The sequence below is a fragment of the Notechis scutatus genome, chromosome 1, assembly GCF_049901735.1.
Source record: "Notechis scutatus isolate UNSWTSFEM ecotype Mainland chromosome 1, rNotScu1.2, whole genome shotgun sequence".
NCBI classification, from domain to species: Eukaryota; Metazoa; Chordata; class Lepidosauria; order Squamata; family Elapidae; genus Notechis; species Notechis scutatus.
The window spans coordinates 235892585-235909459 of record NC_142009.1 but is presented as its reverse complement, the minus strand read 5'-3'; the positions used below and the strand labels follow the sequence as shown (position 1 = coordinate 235909459).

At 37.0% G+C, this 16875-nt stretch overlaps 1 protein-coding gene and 1 long non-coding RNA gene across 2 annotated transcripts in view; both read left to right on the top strand.

The window, feature by feature from the left end:
- The first annotated feature begins 1990 nt into the window (after positions 1-1990).
- The window catches only part of LOC148133278 (uncharacterized), a 191435-nt gene continuing 176550 nt past the window's right edge, over positions 1991-16875 (top strand). The window contains exon 1 of the mRNA XM_087950794.1: positions 1991-2170. Within this exon, the coding sequence (XP_087806920.1) occupies positions 2133-2170 (38 nt within the window). The 5' untranslated portion in view covers positions 1991-2132. The remainder of the gene's footprint in view (positions 2171-16875) is intronic.
- On the top strand, positions 3611-6624 carry LOC148133279 (uncharacterized). Its single transcript, XR_015746632.1, has 2 exons — positions 3611-3702; positions 4791-6624. It is a non-coding gene; the product is annotated as an uncharacterized LOC148133279 (long non-coding RNA).

The following is a 16875-nucleotide window of genomic DNA, read 5'->3' as shown; positions in this document are numbered from 1 at the left end:
TGAAATTTGTTGGACTGCCATCAGTCAGAAATGGTGTAGAGTCTCCTGCTTGGGCAGGGGGTTGGACTAGATGACCTACGAGGTCCCTTCCAACTTTGTTAATCGAAATTGCAAATGGTGGGTGATGCTTGGACGAGGAACTAGCTCTGCCTGATGGATGGAAAAGTTTATCCGGTCTGCCTTGACGCCCTCTGAACTGAGGATCGCAGAGAGAGAGAGAGAGAGGATCGCTCTTTGCTCCCGGAGGATGTTGGAGAACTGCTTGTGGAACTGCGGCTTTGAAAAGGATAAAATACCAAGTTGGCTTATAACGTGGTAGGACGAATACCGTGGAGTATGTACTGTCTCCCCGAAGGAAATCTCTGCAGGACCAAAGATCCGATTCATTCCGTTAAAAATCAATGGGAATTTTGTTGCTACTCTGACAAGTGGGTGAATTGTTCTCCGGAGGGAGATGGGACTTATTGCAACAGCCCCCCCAGTAGCATCTCTTGCCTTTCTGAAAGACTTGAGATAGTGTAGATACAATATTTTCCTAAGTATTTTGTCTTGGGTATGAGTGGTGATGGAGAGGAAGGTCCCCTAAATAAATAAATAAATATATATATATATTTGTTTTCTTAACTTAAGTACATATATATGTATGTGTATATATATGTGTGTGTGTGTGTGTGTGTGATATATATATATGTGGTATTCAGCTTTGTTCGGGTATTTTCCCACGTCATTGTAGTTGTGCTTTTAAAGTTGTAGCAATGTTTCGTTTCGGCAGAATCTCATCTGCCATCATCAGGCTTCTGTATAGTGTTTGACGAAAGCAAATGGGAGCAAACGGGAGCAAATAAACAGCCAGACCCAGACGAACACAATACAGAAGCCTGATGATGGCAGATGAGATTCTGCCGAAACGTTGCTACAACTTTAAAAGCACAACTATAATGACGTGGGAAAATACCCGAACAACGCTGAATAACATACATACATACATACATACATACATACATACATACACATATACACATATACATATATACACACACACACACACACACACATATACACACACACACACACACACACACATATATTTATATATACACATACACACACACACACACACACATACATACATACACACATACATACATACAGAGAGAGAGAGGGGGGGGGGGGTTATATTTTGGAGAGCTGAGGATGAATATAAAGCAGTCCTCTGCTCTCCTGTTAGACTACAGTTCCATGCTCCCCAACTCAAATCCAATGGCTATACTGTCCTGAGGAATGGGGGGGGGGTTTCTGCTTTTTTGCGATTGCGTTACACAAGTTGGAAAGGAGAAGGAGACTGAAAAAGAAGCTGCCTTGAGATTATTTAGCATCAGGTCTGAATTTCAGAAATAATGCAGACAAACAGTTAATAAGTACAGTGATCCTGCTGATGCATGTTTTTATTTCAGGTGCTCAGTTAGAGGGTGAGGTGGGGTGAGATGGGGTGATTGCCTCTCATTGGTACCCTAGAAGCGGAAGCCTGTTTGGTTAATTCTCCAGAAGCAGGTGAGCCACTGACTAACGCACATTGTGCTGCTATGTCCCCACTGTGCGTGTGACAGCGGCTAACCTGCTTCTCGGACATCACTGTGTCTTCTTCTGTAACTCACCTGCCCTCTAGAAGCGGCTACACCTTGGAGCTTGATGACTGCCCTTCCAACCTGAATGCCATAAGGAGAAAGGTTTCTCTTAAAGAGTTGAATGTCCAACCTTCAAACAGCTTGCACAATCATAGCTACTGTAAGAAAGCAGACTTCCGCACTCAGAATGCTTTTTCCCATTGAGCATATTGGAAAGACTCAGAATGAAATGCATTTGTTATCGTTTTTAAGCAGCCTGGTTTTTTCCCCCCCACAAGGAACTTTAGACTAGAAAAGGTCTGGATTTAGTTGGAATGACTCAGGTTCTTCCAGTGAAATGGTTTCATGATGAGATCTAAATCTGCCTAGAACGATGATAAAATAAGTAAGGAATTGAAGATCTCCTCCCTTAAACATGCACGTACAGATAGCATCTCATCCAATCAGACAGACATTGTTTTCTTGAAAACTTCCATAAAGGAGATTTTGCTGAATTTAAGATCTGTCATGGCACACAGTAATGAAGAAATGCATTCCTCAAACAGGTAAGGAGACTCTAATCTTTGGAGCATTAATTTCCATTACATTTTTTAATATCTTCTATCTATCTGTGGAGTCTTCCTCCTTCCTAAATTTATCTCCCTCCCAGAATAAATGCTTGTTCCTTCATTTGAGGCAGATTTTTGCAGGTGCTATTGAAGGCACAGTGGAATCTCCTCAAATTTTTATGAAAACTGCAGTTTTAAATCATTTATTAGGTACTTCAAAATTATGCAGAAAAGTAGCTTTACATTTTGCTGTTTAATTTTTCTTCCTTTCAGTGTCATCTGCCATAAAATGTGTCTGCTCGGACGTGCAATTTTTAGTCATCGCTCCTTTTTTCCATACAGTTTTGCACACTGGAAAATGGCTTGTTTTCACACATTTTCTGTTTTATACCAGAATGTTAAGAGGGATGGTTTGTAGTTTGTTTCATCCAAGCCTGGGAAAAATCTGCCTTTCCCTGGGCCTCATTTTGCAGCTGCTCTTCAACCAAGGGAAAAAGACTTTATTCTGAACTGGTTAGTTTTGCTGGAAACATAAATGAATCAGAATAGAAAAGTATTTGAAGGATGACATCCAGAAAAGCTATAGGCTGGTTGGCATCTGAGATAGGCCAGCTGAGGATAGGTCAGCTCGCCTCACATAAATAGGTATACGTGCAATAGATATACGTAATGGAATTTAAATGGAAATAGCATAATTTAGAAAGCCAGTTGGTGTACTGGTTAAGGCACCAGGGTAGTTGGAGGCTGTGAGTTTTGCTCTTGCGTTGGTTATAAAGCCAGCTGGGTAAACATGGGCCAGTCATTCCTCTCAGCTCTAGGAAGGAAGCAATGGGAAACCACTTCTGAAAACTTGCCAAAAAACCTCAGGGAATTGTCTGTAGTCTCTGAGAATTGGGCACAATTGAATGGAAGAAAAAAAATACTAATATGCAATATATATTGGAGAGAAGTCTCATGTTATAATTGGTATTTTAATGTTAATTATACCACATTTTGGCTTAGGTTTGAGAATGGATTTACATTAGATATGTGAATGGATTTATTTAGTCCATTGGAAATAATATAGTGTGATAAAATATTTCTTTCTTATGTAAGGGTTTTCTTTTAGGTTATAGAAACTTTTTAACCAAAAATTATCAGATTTCCATGGTTTCTACCACTTTAATTTCTTCTGTTAAGCTTTTTTGTGTATTTTATAATTTAATCATTTCTTTCAACAGTCTCAACAAGTAAATAATAGAACTTCCACATTATTGAGAGGGAACTAAGTTTGAGAGAGAGAGAGAGGCAGAGACAGAGACCACCTAAGCATTCATTAATGATAAGCTAAACTGGAATGCTCATGCTAAGTTCTCAACATAATTGTCTTCCAAAGTTCCCAATACAGCAGACTCTAGTGGTTCGTTATTAAAATAATTTTATTTTACTTTCTCACAGTTTATTTATTCACAACCCTGGGACATTAAGGAAGATGATGTTGAAAATGTTAAGAAAGGAGTGTGCAGATGGAAACACATTACTCTAAACAAGTAATAATTTTTCTGGTTTCCTTGGTTAAATAAGAATCTAGTTTAAAGCTGTGCTGGCTTGTTTGTGGATATTTCAATATGTATCTGAAGAGCTTGAAAAGCAAATGATGATTTGCAGGTTGTAGAAAGTCTGTCATACAGAAAGTCTGATTGTAAAAAGCAGGTTCACAAAAATGTACCTTAACTAACTCAAATATTTTGCAACCTATTTATGTACATTTTAATTTTAAAAAATGTTTTTGCGAGTTATAGTAGATCATAATCCTCAAATTAGTGGGCCTCTGGTTTTATATTTGCCACATAGTCATCTTTAACTTACCCTAGAATACTAAGCAAAGTCAGTCCGTGATATATTTATTATATTGATTTATATAGCTACCAATTTCATAACTGCAGCTCTGGGAGTTGAACATTCAGAATAAACAAAACATCCAAACCAACAGAATAAAAATAATAACAATAGACAACATTGACACAATACTTCAATGTCAAATACCTTTTAATATTCAGTGCTCTTCATTGCCATCCTGAATCTCACATCTTTATGCTAAAAAAGGTTAATTAATTATATATATATATATATATATATATATATATATATATATATATATATATATATATATATATATATATATATATATATATATATATATAATATTTAAAATTTTGTAATTTTAAGAGAGGGATGTTTCTAAATGTCTTGCTTATATCTGTACTAAGTAGCAATATTTATTTAGATTTATGTTGCATTTTTCCTTCCAAGAGCTCAATGTGGCAATAGTAATAACAGTGGTAAGTGCCTACGAATCTATTGTGTGATTGTCAGCTTGTTAACAACTGAGATAATCAATAACTTTGTATTGTAAATGTGAAAACTCTGGTGACATGAGTCAAGCCCACATCAAACCCTTTCAGGATTGAACTGTAAGCTCCTTAAGCAAAATAGAAAAACAAAATTATGCAATCTGAGAAGCAGATAGGAAGATGCTTTCAGTCTACAAGGAATCTGCATTGAAGGATGTTTAATTTCTTAATGTCTTTTTCACTAAGATGCTCTTATTTTCCTTCCTTTTATTTTTCTGGAGAAGGCAGCTGAAGGATGAAGCAAAGATGAATGAAATGTTCTGGTTTCTAATGTTTTATGGAGTCTGTAAGTATACCAGCATGATCCCAGGAGACTATAAATAGCATTTTGGGCCGAGAGCACCAGAACGGCACATGTTCCTTACATAAAAATGTAAGCACAGCCTTATGTAATGCTTCTTAAAATTAGTTGGCAGAAAACTCCACCAGGAGAGAGCACTCAGTCATCCAAAACAGACAGAATCTCCCGATCCAGATCAACCAAGATTGGTTGATAATGCTAAAACCATCTGAGTAAAAAGAGTATCCTCCGAGCAGGTTGGCTGAAAAGAATCCTGTGGCCTAGTTGATATAAACTGCCCTGGCAGAGTGAGGCCTTGGTCCCAGGAAGCAGACCTAGGTTGTTGTTGTTTTTTCTTTTTTTGCCTCTCCCATCCACTTTCTAGAATTTACCAGCTTTCCCCCTTGCCAAAGGACCAGCTTAGTGAAAAAACACATTCCTGGCCAGCAAATGATTCTGTATTTAATCTTAGCTGTCTTTTTGGAATAGAAGGGTTTCTCCTGAGAGCAACAAGATAGCTAGTCATTATGATTGAATCCTGCCATAACTTCATTTGAATAACTTTTTCCAGGGGGGCTATTTACATTAAAATTCTGCCGCAAAAGAAGTGTGTAGTCCCCTATACTGTGTGCTATATAATAAACCTGTGATGCTTCAAGATGCCACATGACTCACATTGTAATGACCAGTTTGATGCACCATAGTAAGCCTTGCTTATTTGTTGATTAATATGATACATGAATACAACCAGTATGGTTTGTAAATCATCTTGGATGTTTTACTTTGTTACAGGAAGCTAACCATAGTTTATAAAATAAATTATGCTTTATTCTATAAACTATGGTTAAACAAAAAAAAGTGGCTTAGCATTAGCTATATGCAAAATATATTGTTAGGGAGCTCCAAAATATTTCTTTCTTTCTTCAAATTCCACCATTTTGGATCTAGCATTGGGGGGGAAGTTAATCTCTGAACCAATAATAATTCAGGGTGTTCTGGATGGAGCAGGCCATTCCTAGAATAATAGAATTTGCCCACGTCTGTCATGTTGAGTGAAGATTGCCTTTGCTTTTTCCACCTCTGATCTACTGAGCCCAGGGTTTCTTCCATTTTGCCTTTCATCTCAGCATGAGCTAACCCAATGTCACACTGCTTCAGTCTGTTACCAGGAACTACCTAGATTCTGTCTTCCAGGGAAACTATCACTTTGTCCTCTAGATACAAAGGGTTTTTTGTGTGTGGTCATTTTGTTAAACATTACAAATGAGATGAAAACTAGATGAAAACTATTGCAATCTTTAAAAAAGACAAAAATAGAAAAATAGAAAGTGCAGAAAAGAAAAAAAAAATAGAAAAGATATAGTAAAGAAAAAGAAATATTGCATATAAAGTAATTATTTCCCCCTTCATCACAAATAATTTCAATAAGTTAAATCACTTTCTCCTAAGGTACTACAAGTGATCCCCCCCTATTTCACACATAGATATTTTCTATAAAGCCATAATTAAGAGGGAAATATTTTGGTCCATGAGTTGATGAAACATCACTTTGATGGTGCAGGAATAAGCTACAGAATTAAATTGCTGGGGATATTGTTGCTATTCCTTTTGCCCTAGAATAGCAGACTTCTGTAACTTGGCTTTCTTACCTACCTGTGTATTTGCTGAGATTCCAAAGTTGGTTAAAATCCTGTGTTGTGAAGCTGGAGGGATGGGAATTTGGTAATGGATCATCATTTGTATATTTAACTTGCATCGCTAATAAAGAAGCAATTCCAGTGGTTGTCACCTCATTTTTTATAGCCCTATTCCTACTCAAATGTTACTGCTTATGGAATTTTATTAATTAGTAAGGATTAGTAAGTAAAATTAGTAAGGATTTCACTAAAGCCAAGTTTTTGTTTAGTGTCTTGTCTGCACTCTCTCTTTGTATGTATATGTTTGTGCATGGCTGTCCATTTGCATATATAGGCAAATGCGGATAGGATAAACAGCAAAACCACTTTCAAACCTGGCTTGCCTCTTAGTCTCTCAATAGACATTTCGGGGTGTAAACAATTCAGACTTGCTATTGCCTTCTTCTAAGATATTTGCTGATGGTTCCTAATGTGGCTTATAGTTCTGGTATTTCTTTTTTTTTTCTTTTTTTAATAAAGTTTTATTTGGGTTTTCACACATACAAAATACAAGTAAAACATCTTTTTTGAAAATAGCATGGTCCCGGGTTGAACTTCTTTATACAGACACAAAACTCAATTTCATGCTCCTTTTTGTATTCTATTCCATATCATATACTATTTTACATTTTCTATATAGTTTTTCCCCTCTTTTAATTTTCTCAATTTTATTTTGATTATCTCATCTCAATTCAAATCATTATATTTATACTTTTGTCTGTTCTGTTTCAATTTCATATTATCTTTTCTCATTAAACAAATTTTCTCCTGTAGTTACTAATTGGAGTATGACACCTTCATATCTTTTGATTACATCCATTCAACTCTTATTTAAACTTTAATATATACCTTAAGGTTATGACCTTCAATATAATACATAATACATAACTTCCAATTGAATTCTGCTTGGTACATTCTTATAATACACACTATATTCTTTTTAAAAAAAAGATTGTAAATATATGTAATTATAAACCCTCATTCCATTCCAGTTCAGTTCTATCATTAATAATCATTAAAATCTTAACATCTTTAACACTTCTTTTCAATTAAATATCATACTTCCTTAAAAACACATATAATCTCCATAATTAATTTTTCCCTTATTTCTCTTCACGTCTTATAAATCATTAAATATACCTTTTATTACATTTATTTATTGACAAGTATTCCACTGAATTACGATAGCTATTTTATCAGACATATTAATCATACATTGTTTCATATTTTCTAAAATTATTTCTGTTTCTAATATAACCATACTATCTTATGTACCTTTGCAGAATCCCTTTTTCCATTAAATTTTCACCCATTATCTCTAAATAGGCCCTGTGTCTCTATATTTTGTTTCTGTCCTTTATGACTTCTTTTCCTTTCTTTCTTCCCTCTCATCTTCTCCCTCCCCTTTTTACCCCCTTGTCTCTCTACTTCTAATTCTCTCTTCTGCATTTCCCTCTTCTGTTGCTTTCTGATTTTATATTTATTTTTCACTCTATTTTTTTTTTTGGAGTTGTTTTTCCCAATCTTAAACTTTCCATTCTCTTTCCCCCCTTTCCTTTTTTTTCCCCATCTAAGATTACTTGTTCATTAAAGATGGCTTCTTCTTTGTCGCAATCTTCTTGTTCTGCAGGCATTTCTTGTTGTTTCTCATAATTCCAAATCTCCATTTCTAAAAACTGAAATACGAAGCCAAAAGAACCTCTCCCTTCTTGTGCATCTTCTTTGTACTTTTTAAGTTCCATTTTCAGTTCTTCTAAAAATGGAGCCATTTTAAACAGTTTTAAACAACCACCCGATTGATTTTAGTCATTCAAAACAATAACCAAGAATCCAGAAATCATCAAGTAATCCAGATAGTCCCGAGTTATATCTTCTTATTTCTTTTTCGACTTTCTCTTCCTGGGGTTTTTGCTCCGATGTTTCAGTTAAGATGTATCTTTTGGAAGTCTTGTTGAGATTTTGCTGTAAGTTCTTTTTTAATTCCAGGCAGTCTCCTCCCTTCCAGATCCTGCCCTTTTATTCTTTTTCTCTCCTTTCCTGTTTTCAAAAGCTTTTAATTATCCAGAAATCTTTATTATCCCTTTGACTTTTTATTTTCAGCATTAAATGCCTATTGATGTCAAAGTGGATTTTTTTTCCAGTTTCTTACTTAAGTCTCTTAGCTGTCAGTATAGGAAAAGGAGAAAAAAAAAAACCAAATCTTTTCCCTTTTCTCTCTCCTTCGCAGCTTAAAAATCTTCTTAGGGAACAATGTTATTGTTTTTTCATAGTTTCAATTCCAGGGTACCTTATTTGTTGCTTTTGCTGTTTGACCCGGTCAACCAAAACTTTCTCCTCTTATCTTCCTCCTGCACATTCTTTTCCAGTCTAGTTCTTCTTTGTGGTGGCCATTTCTGACCACCGCTGCAACTGCCTTCAGGAAAGGGAGTAATGGCCAGCTGGGGAGGAGAAATGCGGCTCTCCTCAACCCTGCAGGCAGTCTCCCCCCTCTTCACCACCTCTACGGGGTGGCTTAGCCCCAAAACCAGCTGGCTCGGGGCGCTCCAGCAGCGAGCACGGATCGAAGCCTTGCAGAGACGAGGTTTCGGTCTGTCGCTGAAGAAGCTCAAACCGGAAGCCCTTAGTTCTGGTATTTCTGAAGGCATTCATTCCAGTTGTACTAATTAACTAGGTCCAATTCTATATGGCTTCTTGAAGGCAGCCAAGATTGGCTAAATTCCAATGAAGGAAAATATTTGTAAGTTCAGAGTTGAAATGAAGGATCTTTGGTGCTCTCTGAGCTTGGTTGTTTTCTTGCGGATGTTTCATTACCTAAATTAGGTAATACCATGAGTAACTCTGCCACTTAGCTGGGTGTGGTAAGAAGTGGTTCAAAATTATTATTACTCAGATGGCATTCCTCATAGCTGGGATAGTTCTTTAAATTCTGGAAGTTTTGTGTTGGTTTTCAGACAATCTGTTTTCAAAATATTTCTGTTGACCTCTGTAATATAAACTATATATTTGTACTTCATAAATCAAATTGTTCCATTCAATTTTCATCTACTTCATACAGTGATATTTAATTTCTCATGCTGCCTTTTTCCCTTTCAAACTTAATCCAATTTGTTGGTCTACTACTGATTAGATTTTACACTGCTTATTGAAATGAATAGTCCTTTCATTTCTACTATGCCTTGTCTAATTACTTTCATTTTTCTTTTTATTTCAGCTTCCTTTTTCATTAAATTTTGTGATATCTTTGATGACATTTTTGTGATTTTGTAAAAGTGAATTGAAGCCATTAATCCTCTTTGTTTCCTACATGTGTTTTAGAATTTACCTACCATTATCATTGTCTATACGCTGATTGGGACAGATCAGAATTGAAATTCACAACATTGAGAAGGTGCAATACAATCTATCTCTGCTCCCTCTTCTGTTTTTTCCCCACATTATTTTTAATTGTCTGGAGAAAATGTCTGATTTTACAGTTAGCTTTTCACCACTATATATTCTTTAGACATTTCTATAATCTGCCTTCTTTAATTACAATTATAAAATTCCCAGGACCTGATTTCTTAAATTATAATGTAGAATTTCATCATATGATAGCAATCCAAAATAGTGTTGTTATTTTGCATTACAGTTAAAGGAATACTATTAAAAATACTGATCTTATTAAATTCTAATAACAGGGTTGTGTAGCACTAAGGATTTGATTGCTAGAAAAAAAGCTGTGCCAGTAAGCTGGTGTTTTTGAGCCACATCCAATGGCATTTTCTAAAACTAAGTGTATAAGTATGATCTTGGAAAAAGACTCTCGAAAATGGCTGCACATTCTTTGACAATCTCTTCTATATAATATTGATAATTTAAATCAGTTAAATTAAAGCAGTTGGTCAGAAAACAATTTTTATTACCACCTTGTCCTTGTATCAGACCTGCAGATCCTCTGAATGGAACTCCACTTTCTAGAAGATGATTATTGTCAATTCTTGCTGCAGCCTTTTGTCCCCGAAAAATCTCCTCTATCTCCAAAGAACTAGGCCCACCTAGCATAGCAAGAATGGTACAGCAATTGCAAAAAGGGGTTAAAAATTAAGGACCTTTCCTTTTTCCCCAAACAGCAGCTTCAACTGGATTGGTGGGCTTTCTGTAAATGGTGGGCTTTTAAAAATGTACTTGCTTAGGTTTGTATGCCACTCCAATCAGGAAATATGTAGCTCCAAGCATCTGACATTCCTCATTACAGTAGTCATATTAAAGAACAGTTCGGACTATTAGCCTTGATGCCAGTGTATCTATCTCCGCAGGCCATCTGTTGGGAGGCTAATGGGCTTCCCTGTGCCGTTGGTTAGCCATTGTGAGAACAGACTACTGTGGGCTAAATGGGCCAAAGGTTTTATTCAGCAGGCCACCGTTTATATTCGTGCGTGGCAATATAAGAATCTACAACCATAAAAACTGCTTATCTAAATCTAAGCCATTGGCTGCTGGAAGGGTTCAGCTTCAAATTGAGACGAGACAATTCATTATTAACCCTTTATAAGTAGATAATTCGATCAGTGTCATAAAAATACGTTTATCATTGAAATAAACGGGTTCCTTGGGATAATGTATTGGAAAAGGCATTTTTAGAAGCTAAAAAGCAAACTGGGGAAGAATGCTTTAATAAGAACCATTTGATAACCTTTTGAAAAACTGATGCTTGTGGTTTTCCTTAGTTTTGAGGACTGCACAATAGTGAATTAGAGCTAGCCTTTTTCTCCTCAGAAAGAGCTAAGAATGCTTCCCCTTGGCAAGGAGAAAGGAAAGCGGTAAATTCAGAGCCCCTCTTCCTTTGGATCCTCTAGCACTATTTGATGGACTTCCAAACTCTCCAGAAGAGATTTTGAAGAAGCACAGAAGACAACAGGAGGAGGTGGGGATATGTTGCCAGAGGAAGGACTCTATTGCCAGTAATATTTCTTGGTTGAGTCAGATTAAAGCGCTCCTGCTTTACTAGATACTGCCCTGCCCACTGAACAGCGTATTTGGGAGTAACTGCCAGTTGCTAATACTACCAGCATGGCTTAAACCTCACAGATTTACTGTTCTTTCAAAATTCCACACCTGGGGAAGCCTGCTGATCAGTTGGCTTGCAGGTAAAGTTTTGGCCGATGGTTAAATCTAGCCATCTGTCCAAACCTTCTGCTAACTATGCCAGTGCTGTGCTTGGCAGATGGTTTTTTTCCTAGCTGGAGACATTCAAAAGGGGGAGGGTATCAAAGCTAGGTTGAACTACTCACATTGTTTAACACACCCTGTGCACCCAAGATCAGCATTTCCATCTTGCACACCTAGCTAGAACTGAGGCTTTAGCAGAACGATAATTAGCAGCAGGGATAACAGATTTTATGTCCATATGTTATGTTGGCTGAAAACTGGGTAGGCAGTACTAACTGACATCTAAGAAAGTTGCTAATCTTGTAAAAAGCCTCCCATGCCACAATTGTCCTCTTCATTTTCCATCCAGTTCTTAGGAGCCATTTACAGTGGCCCAAAGTGCCCCTTATTTTTTGTTTTAATTATTGAGAGAAAGAACAACAAACTCTCCCCTGAAGTGAGCAGTTTTCTCTCATGACATAAAATTTTAATTAGAAACAACCCGGCAGCCCTGAAATGGGAACAGCAAGCAGCAGAAGTCAAATTAATAAAATATTCAATGACAGCAATGTATTATTGAGACAGCCTATGTGCCTAGTTTTGAAAATTCTGTCAAAGCACATGAAGCCATAAGCTGGAAGATCTTCATCTCTTCGCTTGTAGGACCAAAATGCTGCTCAAAGAGAGCTGGCACTTGATGTTTAGTGAGTTTCCCAGCTGGATCGTAATCACTCATCTAATCCAACCCATAATGTCAATTGTAGTGAGAGGTCTTGGGGACATCAATTAAGGATAGGCATTTCAATCAGAGATTGGAATGTACTCTTGCTGAATCTTACCATGTCTACGTAAACAGTATTGCTAGGCAATCTCAAATTGCTTGAGTTGAAAATGTTTGTTATTCTCCAAGAAGATGGTCAACTTCTCTTGACCTGCTGAAGGTACAATGTTTAAATATGCTATCTGACAAAAACAGGATGTTATACTTGGTTCTTTAGAGATCTTGAAAGTATCATCAGTCTTAGTGTATCACATTCTTGAGTGGAGTTTCCACTACATGCTAATCTATGCTTGATTTAACCATAGCTTACTGAATAATCTACACCAGTGATTCTCAGACTTTTCTTCACCTCGGACTCCCCTTTAAATTCCTCTTGTGGCCAGGGACCCTCCAAGACTTAACTCAAGATTTAAATCATAACATTTCTTCAAGCTCTCACGGACCCTGTTATGATATCGCAGACCTCCCAGGATCCACGTATCGCAGGTTGAGAAACACTGATCTATACTACGCTAGCTGGGCTGGTATGATATGCTAAATCATAAGCCATGGTTTGCAAACTTCAGAGCTGGCTTTATAAAACCAAACTGCTTATTTAGTATGCAGTGTGGCTCCTGGTTGAGAATGAGTTCTGTACCCTAACTCTGTCTTTAATCCGAATTTGTATTTAAGTCGGAACTCATACTTACAAATGGACTGCCTATTGCTAAAATGGCAGATGTTGTTGTCTGTCTTCTAGCTGACAAAGTGCTGACATTGAGCAATGCTTTCAGGAACCACTGAGCAATGCTTTCAGCAACCTGAAAACAGGTTGCATTCATGCATGTCTTCACTTCATTGGCTGGAAGGAGACCACTGTCTGCCAAATAGGCAGCACTTTCATATCTAGGGTTTGCCCTTAACATTGGATGTTGTTAACCTAAGGACCGCTTGTACAGTACTTTGTGAACCTATTTGTGTGTTCTTCATGGAAAAAAGGGGAAGGCGTATAAAGGCAACAGCTGCAAGGCAGATATGAAAAGTGTGTTTTTATGAAGGGAACGCTCCTGCAGCATCAGTCTTTTGCCATTTAGCTTAAGTGACGCTGTGACTGGTGGCAGTTTCTGCAGTTTTAGAGAGGGGTTCTCCCAGCTTTTTCTGGAGTTGAATTTGGAATTTTTTGCACGCCAAGCATGAACTCCATCACCAAATACAAATAAATGAAAAATATGTTATTCTTCCAAACAGTATGTGAAATACAGGTAGTCCTCACTTACTTATTTCATTTAGCAACTGTTCGAAGTTAACAACAGTATTTTTTTTAAAAAACAGTTAATGTTGTGCAGTCATACAATTGCTATTTGTGTGCTTTACAACTGGCTTGTAGCAAACAGTCTTAATGGAGAACAGCGAAGTGAAATCAAAAGTCACAATCCTGTGATGTCTCACTTAACAATCGAAGGAGAAGTAATGTAAGCCTGTCGTGGTCATGTAATTTTCTATTTAGCAATTGCTGTGCTTAGTGATGAAGTTGCCAGTCCAGTTGTGGTTGCGTAACAAGGTCTAGTCGTGCTGCCGTGAGCCTTTCTTTCATGAAAGTGTACAGAGTATATGGATATAACCCACTAGTATAGTTAAGGGGTTTTGCCCATTTAATACAGGTCCTCCACTTACAACAGTTCATTTAGTGACCATTCAAGGTTACAGCTGCACTGAAAAAAGTGACTTCTAACCGTTTTTCATACTTATGACCATTGGAGCATCCCCATGGTCACATGATCTAAAGTCAGATGCTTGGCAACTGGCTCACATTTATGACGGTTGCAATGTCCCGGGGTCATGTAATCCGCTTTTGCAGCCTTCTGACAAGCAAAGTCGATAGCAACCAAACTTAACAAATGCAATGATTCACTTAACAACCGTGGCAAGAAAATGGGGGCAAACTCATTTAACAAATGTTTCACTTAGCAACATAAATTTTGGGCTCAATTGTGGTCCTAACTCGAGGACTACCTGTATTAATTTAAGCAAAATAAACAATGCAAAAAATGTTGTGAACTTGTTGACCTTCACAATGCCATGTTAAACTTTGGACTTGAATGCCCAGAACATACCCCATCTCCTCCTGCCTCTGTCAAAAAGCATGAGACCTATGGAGCATTGGAATGTATTCCTTGCCAGATTGTAGCAAGAAGGAGAAATTGTCTGAATATCACTGGAGGATGTAGGAGCTTATGGAGTTCTTCTGCCCCCACCCCCCGCCCCCCCTTAAACTCAGGAAAATGTACCGTGGTTTGTAAGGCACCATAAGCCAGGAGGATCAAGGGAATATAACAGAGCTGCTAGAATAACATGCTAGGATAATGTGGTTCAATACAACATAAGACACTGCTAGGAGTTGGAAAGTATTTATGGAGTGCACTTCTGCTTGTATAAATGTTGGATTTCACCCAATCCATATTTTTTACTAAAGTGGACCTACAGTAATCAATATGTAATATTTCTTCCCTGCCAGCTTCTTGCTGTCTTACATAGATGCTTCATTAACTAATATAGCGATTATTCCATAATTTAATGAAGGAAGTTATAATTCTGCTTTTATTATGTATTTTAGAATTTTTATTTAGTATGTTTTTTGTTTGATTTGATTCAGTCTAAAAATACTTTTTTAAAGTTGTAAGGCTGTTTTCATGATTGATTGATACAGCTCCAAAGAGAAGAGCTATTTTGTAGAAAAAGGGGGGGGGGGGGAAAGTTACCAAATAATACATATTGATTGAGATATGGTTTCACTGTTAGGTGTCTAAGAATTGTACATCCTGCTCTTTAATAGTCGTCACAGATGATAAATAAAAAAAAATACTATGATTCATGAAAATATTTCTTCTATTCAGAGAAGGTCACTGCTAATGAAGGCAGCATCCAATCCTTCCAGCAATATATTTGGTATGGCTGGGAGAAAACAAGAGAAGAGGAAATTGCTTCCTGAAAGATGACATGATTTCAAAGCCATCCAGAGGACAAAGCATGAATTTTCTGCTTTTCTTCAACTTCAGCAGTTTTGTCTTGCCCTTTTGTTAGCTGTAGATTAGTTCTTAAGTCACACCACAAGATGAGTTCAGTCATTTTTCCACAGAAAGGTACTGGACCTCACGCTAAACTGAAATAAGTTATCTGAAAATTAAGTCTAATGGCTTACTAATGCACTGGGCTTGTTTGTACATGTGGCAGAAATATAAATATTAACCCAGAAACAGGCTGCTGAACAACTATAGAAATAATCAATGAGAAGACTAGTAAATCTCTTTGACAAAAAGTAAGGCGACCTGCAAAAAATCGTTTTAACTATGGTCAGCTTTTGGTTCATATTTGGTACAGCCTCAGTCTTGGAATCTGCCAAAACATGCAAAGCATTTTTCTGAAAATAAAGGAAATAGGTCATAGAACTAACCATAAGTTGAAATGTAGAATGGAAATCAGCAGCAAAAGTCAAACACCTACTTGTCATGACTTGTTGGAAAGGTAAGAAATGTATATTCAAATATTTATATATTACAGTCACTCCTTATTTATGACGACCTCGATAAATAGCATTGGCAAATAAAAAAATCATTTTCCAACCAGTGTGTGCAGTTGTAACCAAATTTCATGGGCCTGACAACAAAAGCATTCACTGTGAAACTGATTAAGATCTAGTCAGTTTCAAGAAGCAGCAGGAACTAGTCTAGATTCTAATGAACAGAACTCAGCTTGTTAACTCGTAGTTAGCATTTTTGAGACAAGTGCTATGTTGATGTGTTGGAATGAAGTAGACTGGATTCCAGAGCAACAAGAGGGAGCTCAGTCCACAGATATTTTGTGTGAGAGAAAGAAACTGAAGACAGCCCTTCCTCAATAGTTCTCAGAGTATATGTTTGGTGCAAATGATGATGTACTTCAGTTTGGCCGAATTCTATTTATAGGCGCAGGATAATAAAGAACCCAGCTTGGAACAATCACCGTGTGTCTTTCAATTTTGGGGCCTGACAGTTGCAGAGGAAAGCATTTCTGGAAGAGATAGTTCGTATAGCAGGAAATTGTGCGGTAGAGCTAGGTTGGTTGGGCTAAGGAAAAGTGACTGGCCCAAAATCATACAGCCAGGTGCTGAAGGCTGAACTAGAATTCACACTGTCTTGGTTTCTACCGTGGTACCTTAAGCACCAGACCAAACTGGATCTCTATATAGTCCCTAAAGCCATAAAACTAGGGCACTTTAGAAGAATTGAGAAATATTCAGTTTGAGAAACGTAAGTATATGAATGTAGAGATCGCTGCGTTTAGCATTATCAAGTCTCTGTAACATCTTTTTTGTTTGTTTTTGATATCTTGACTCCTGTTTATTTTTAAACTGCTCTTTTATTGAAATAATACAATTTCGAGGATGAAAAAACTACAAAACAGAAAAAAGTAAAGACTGAATCAAATGA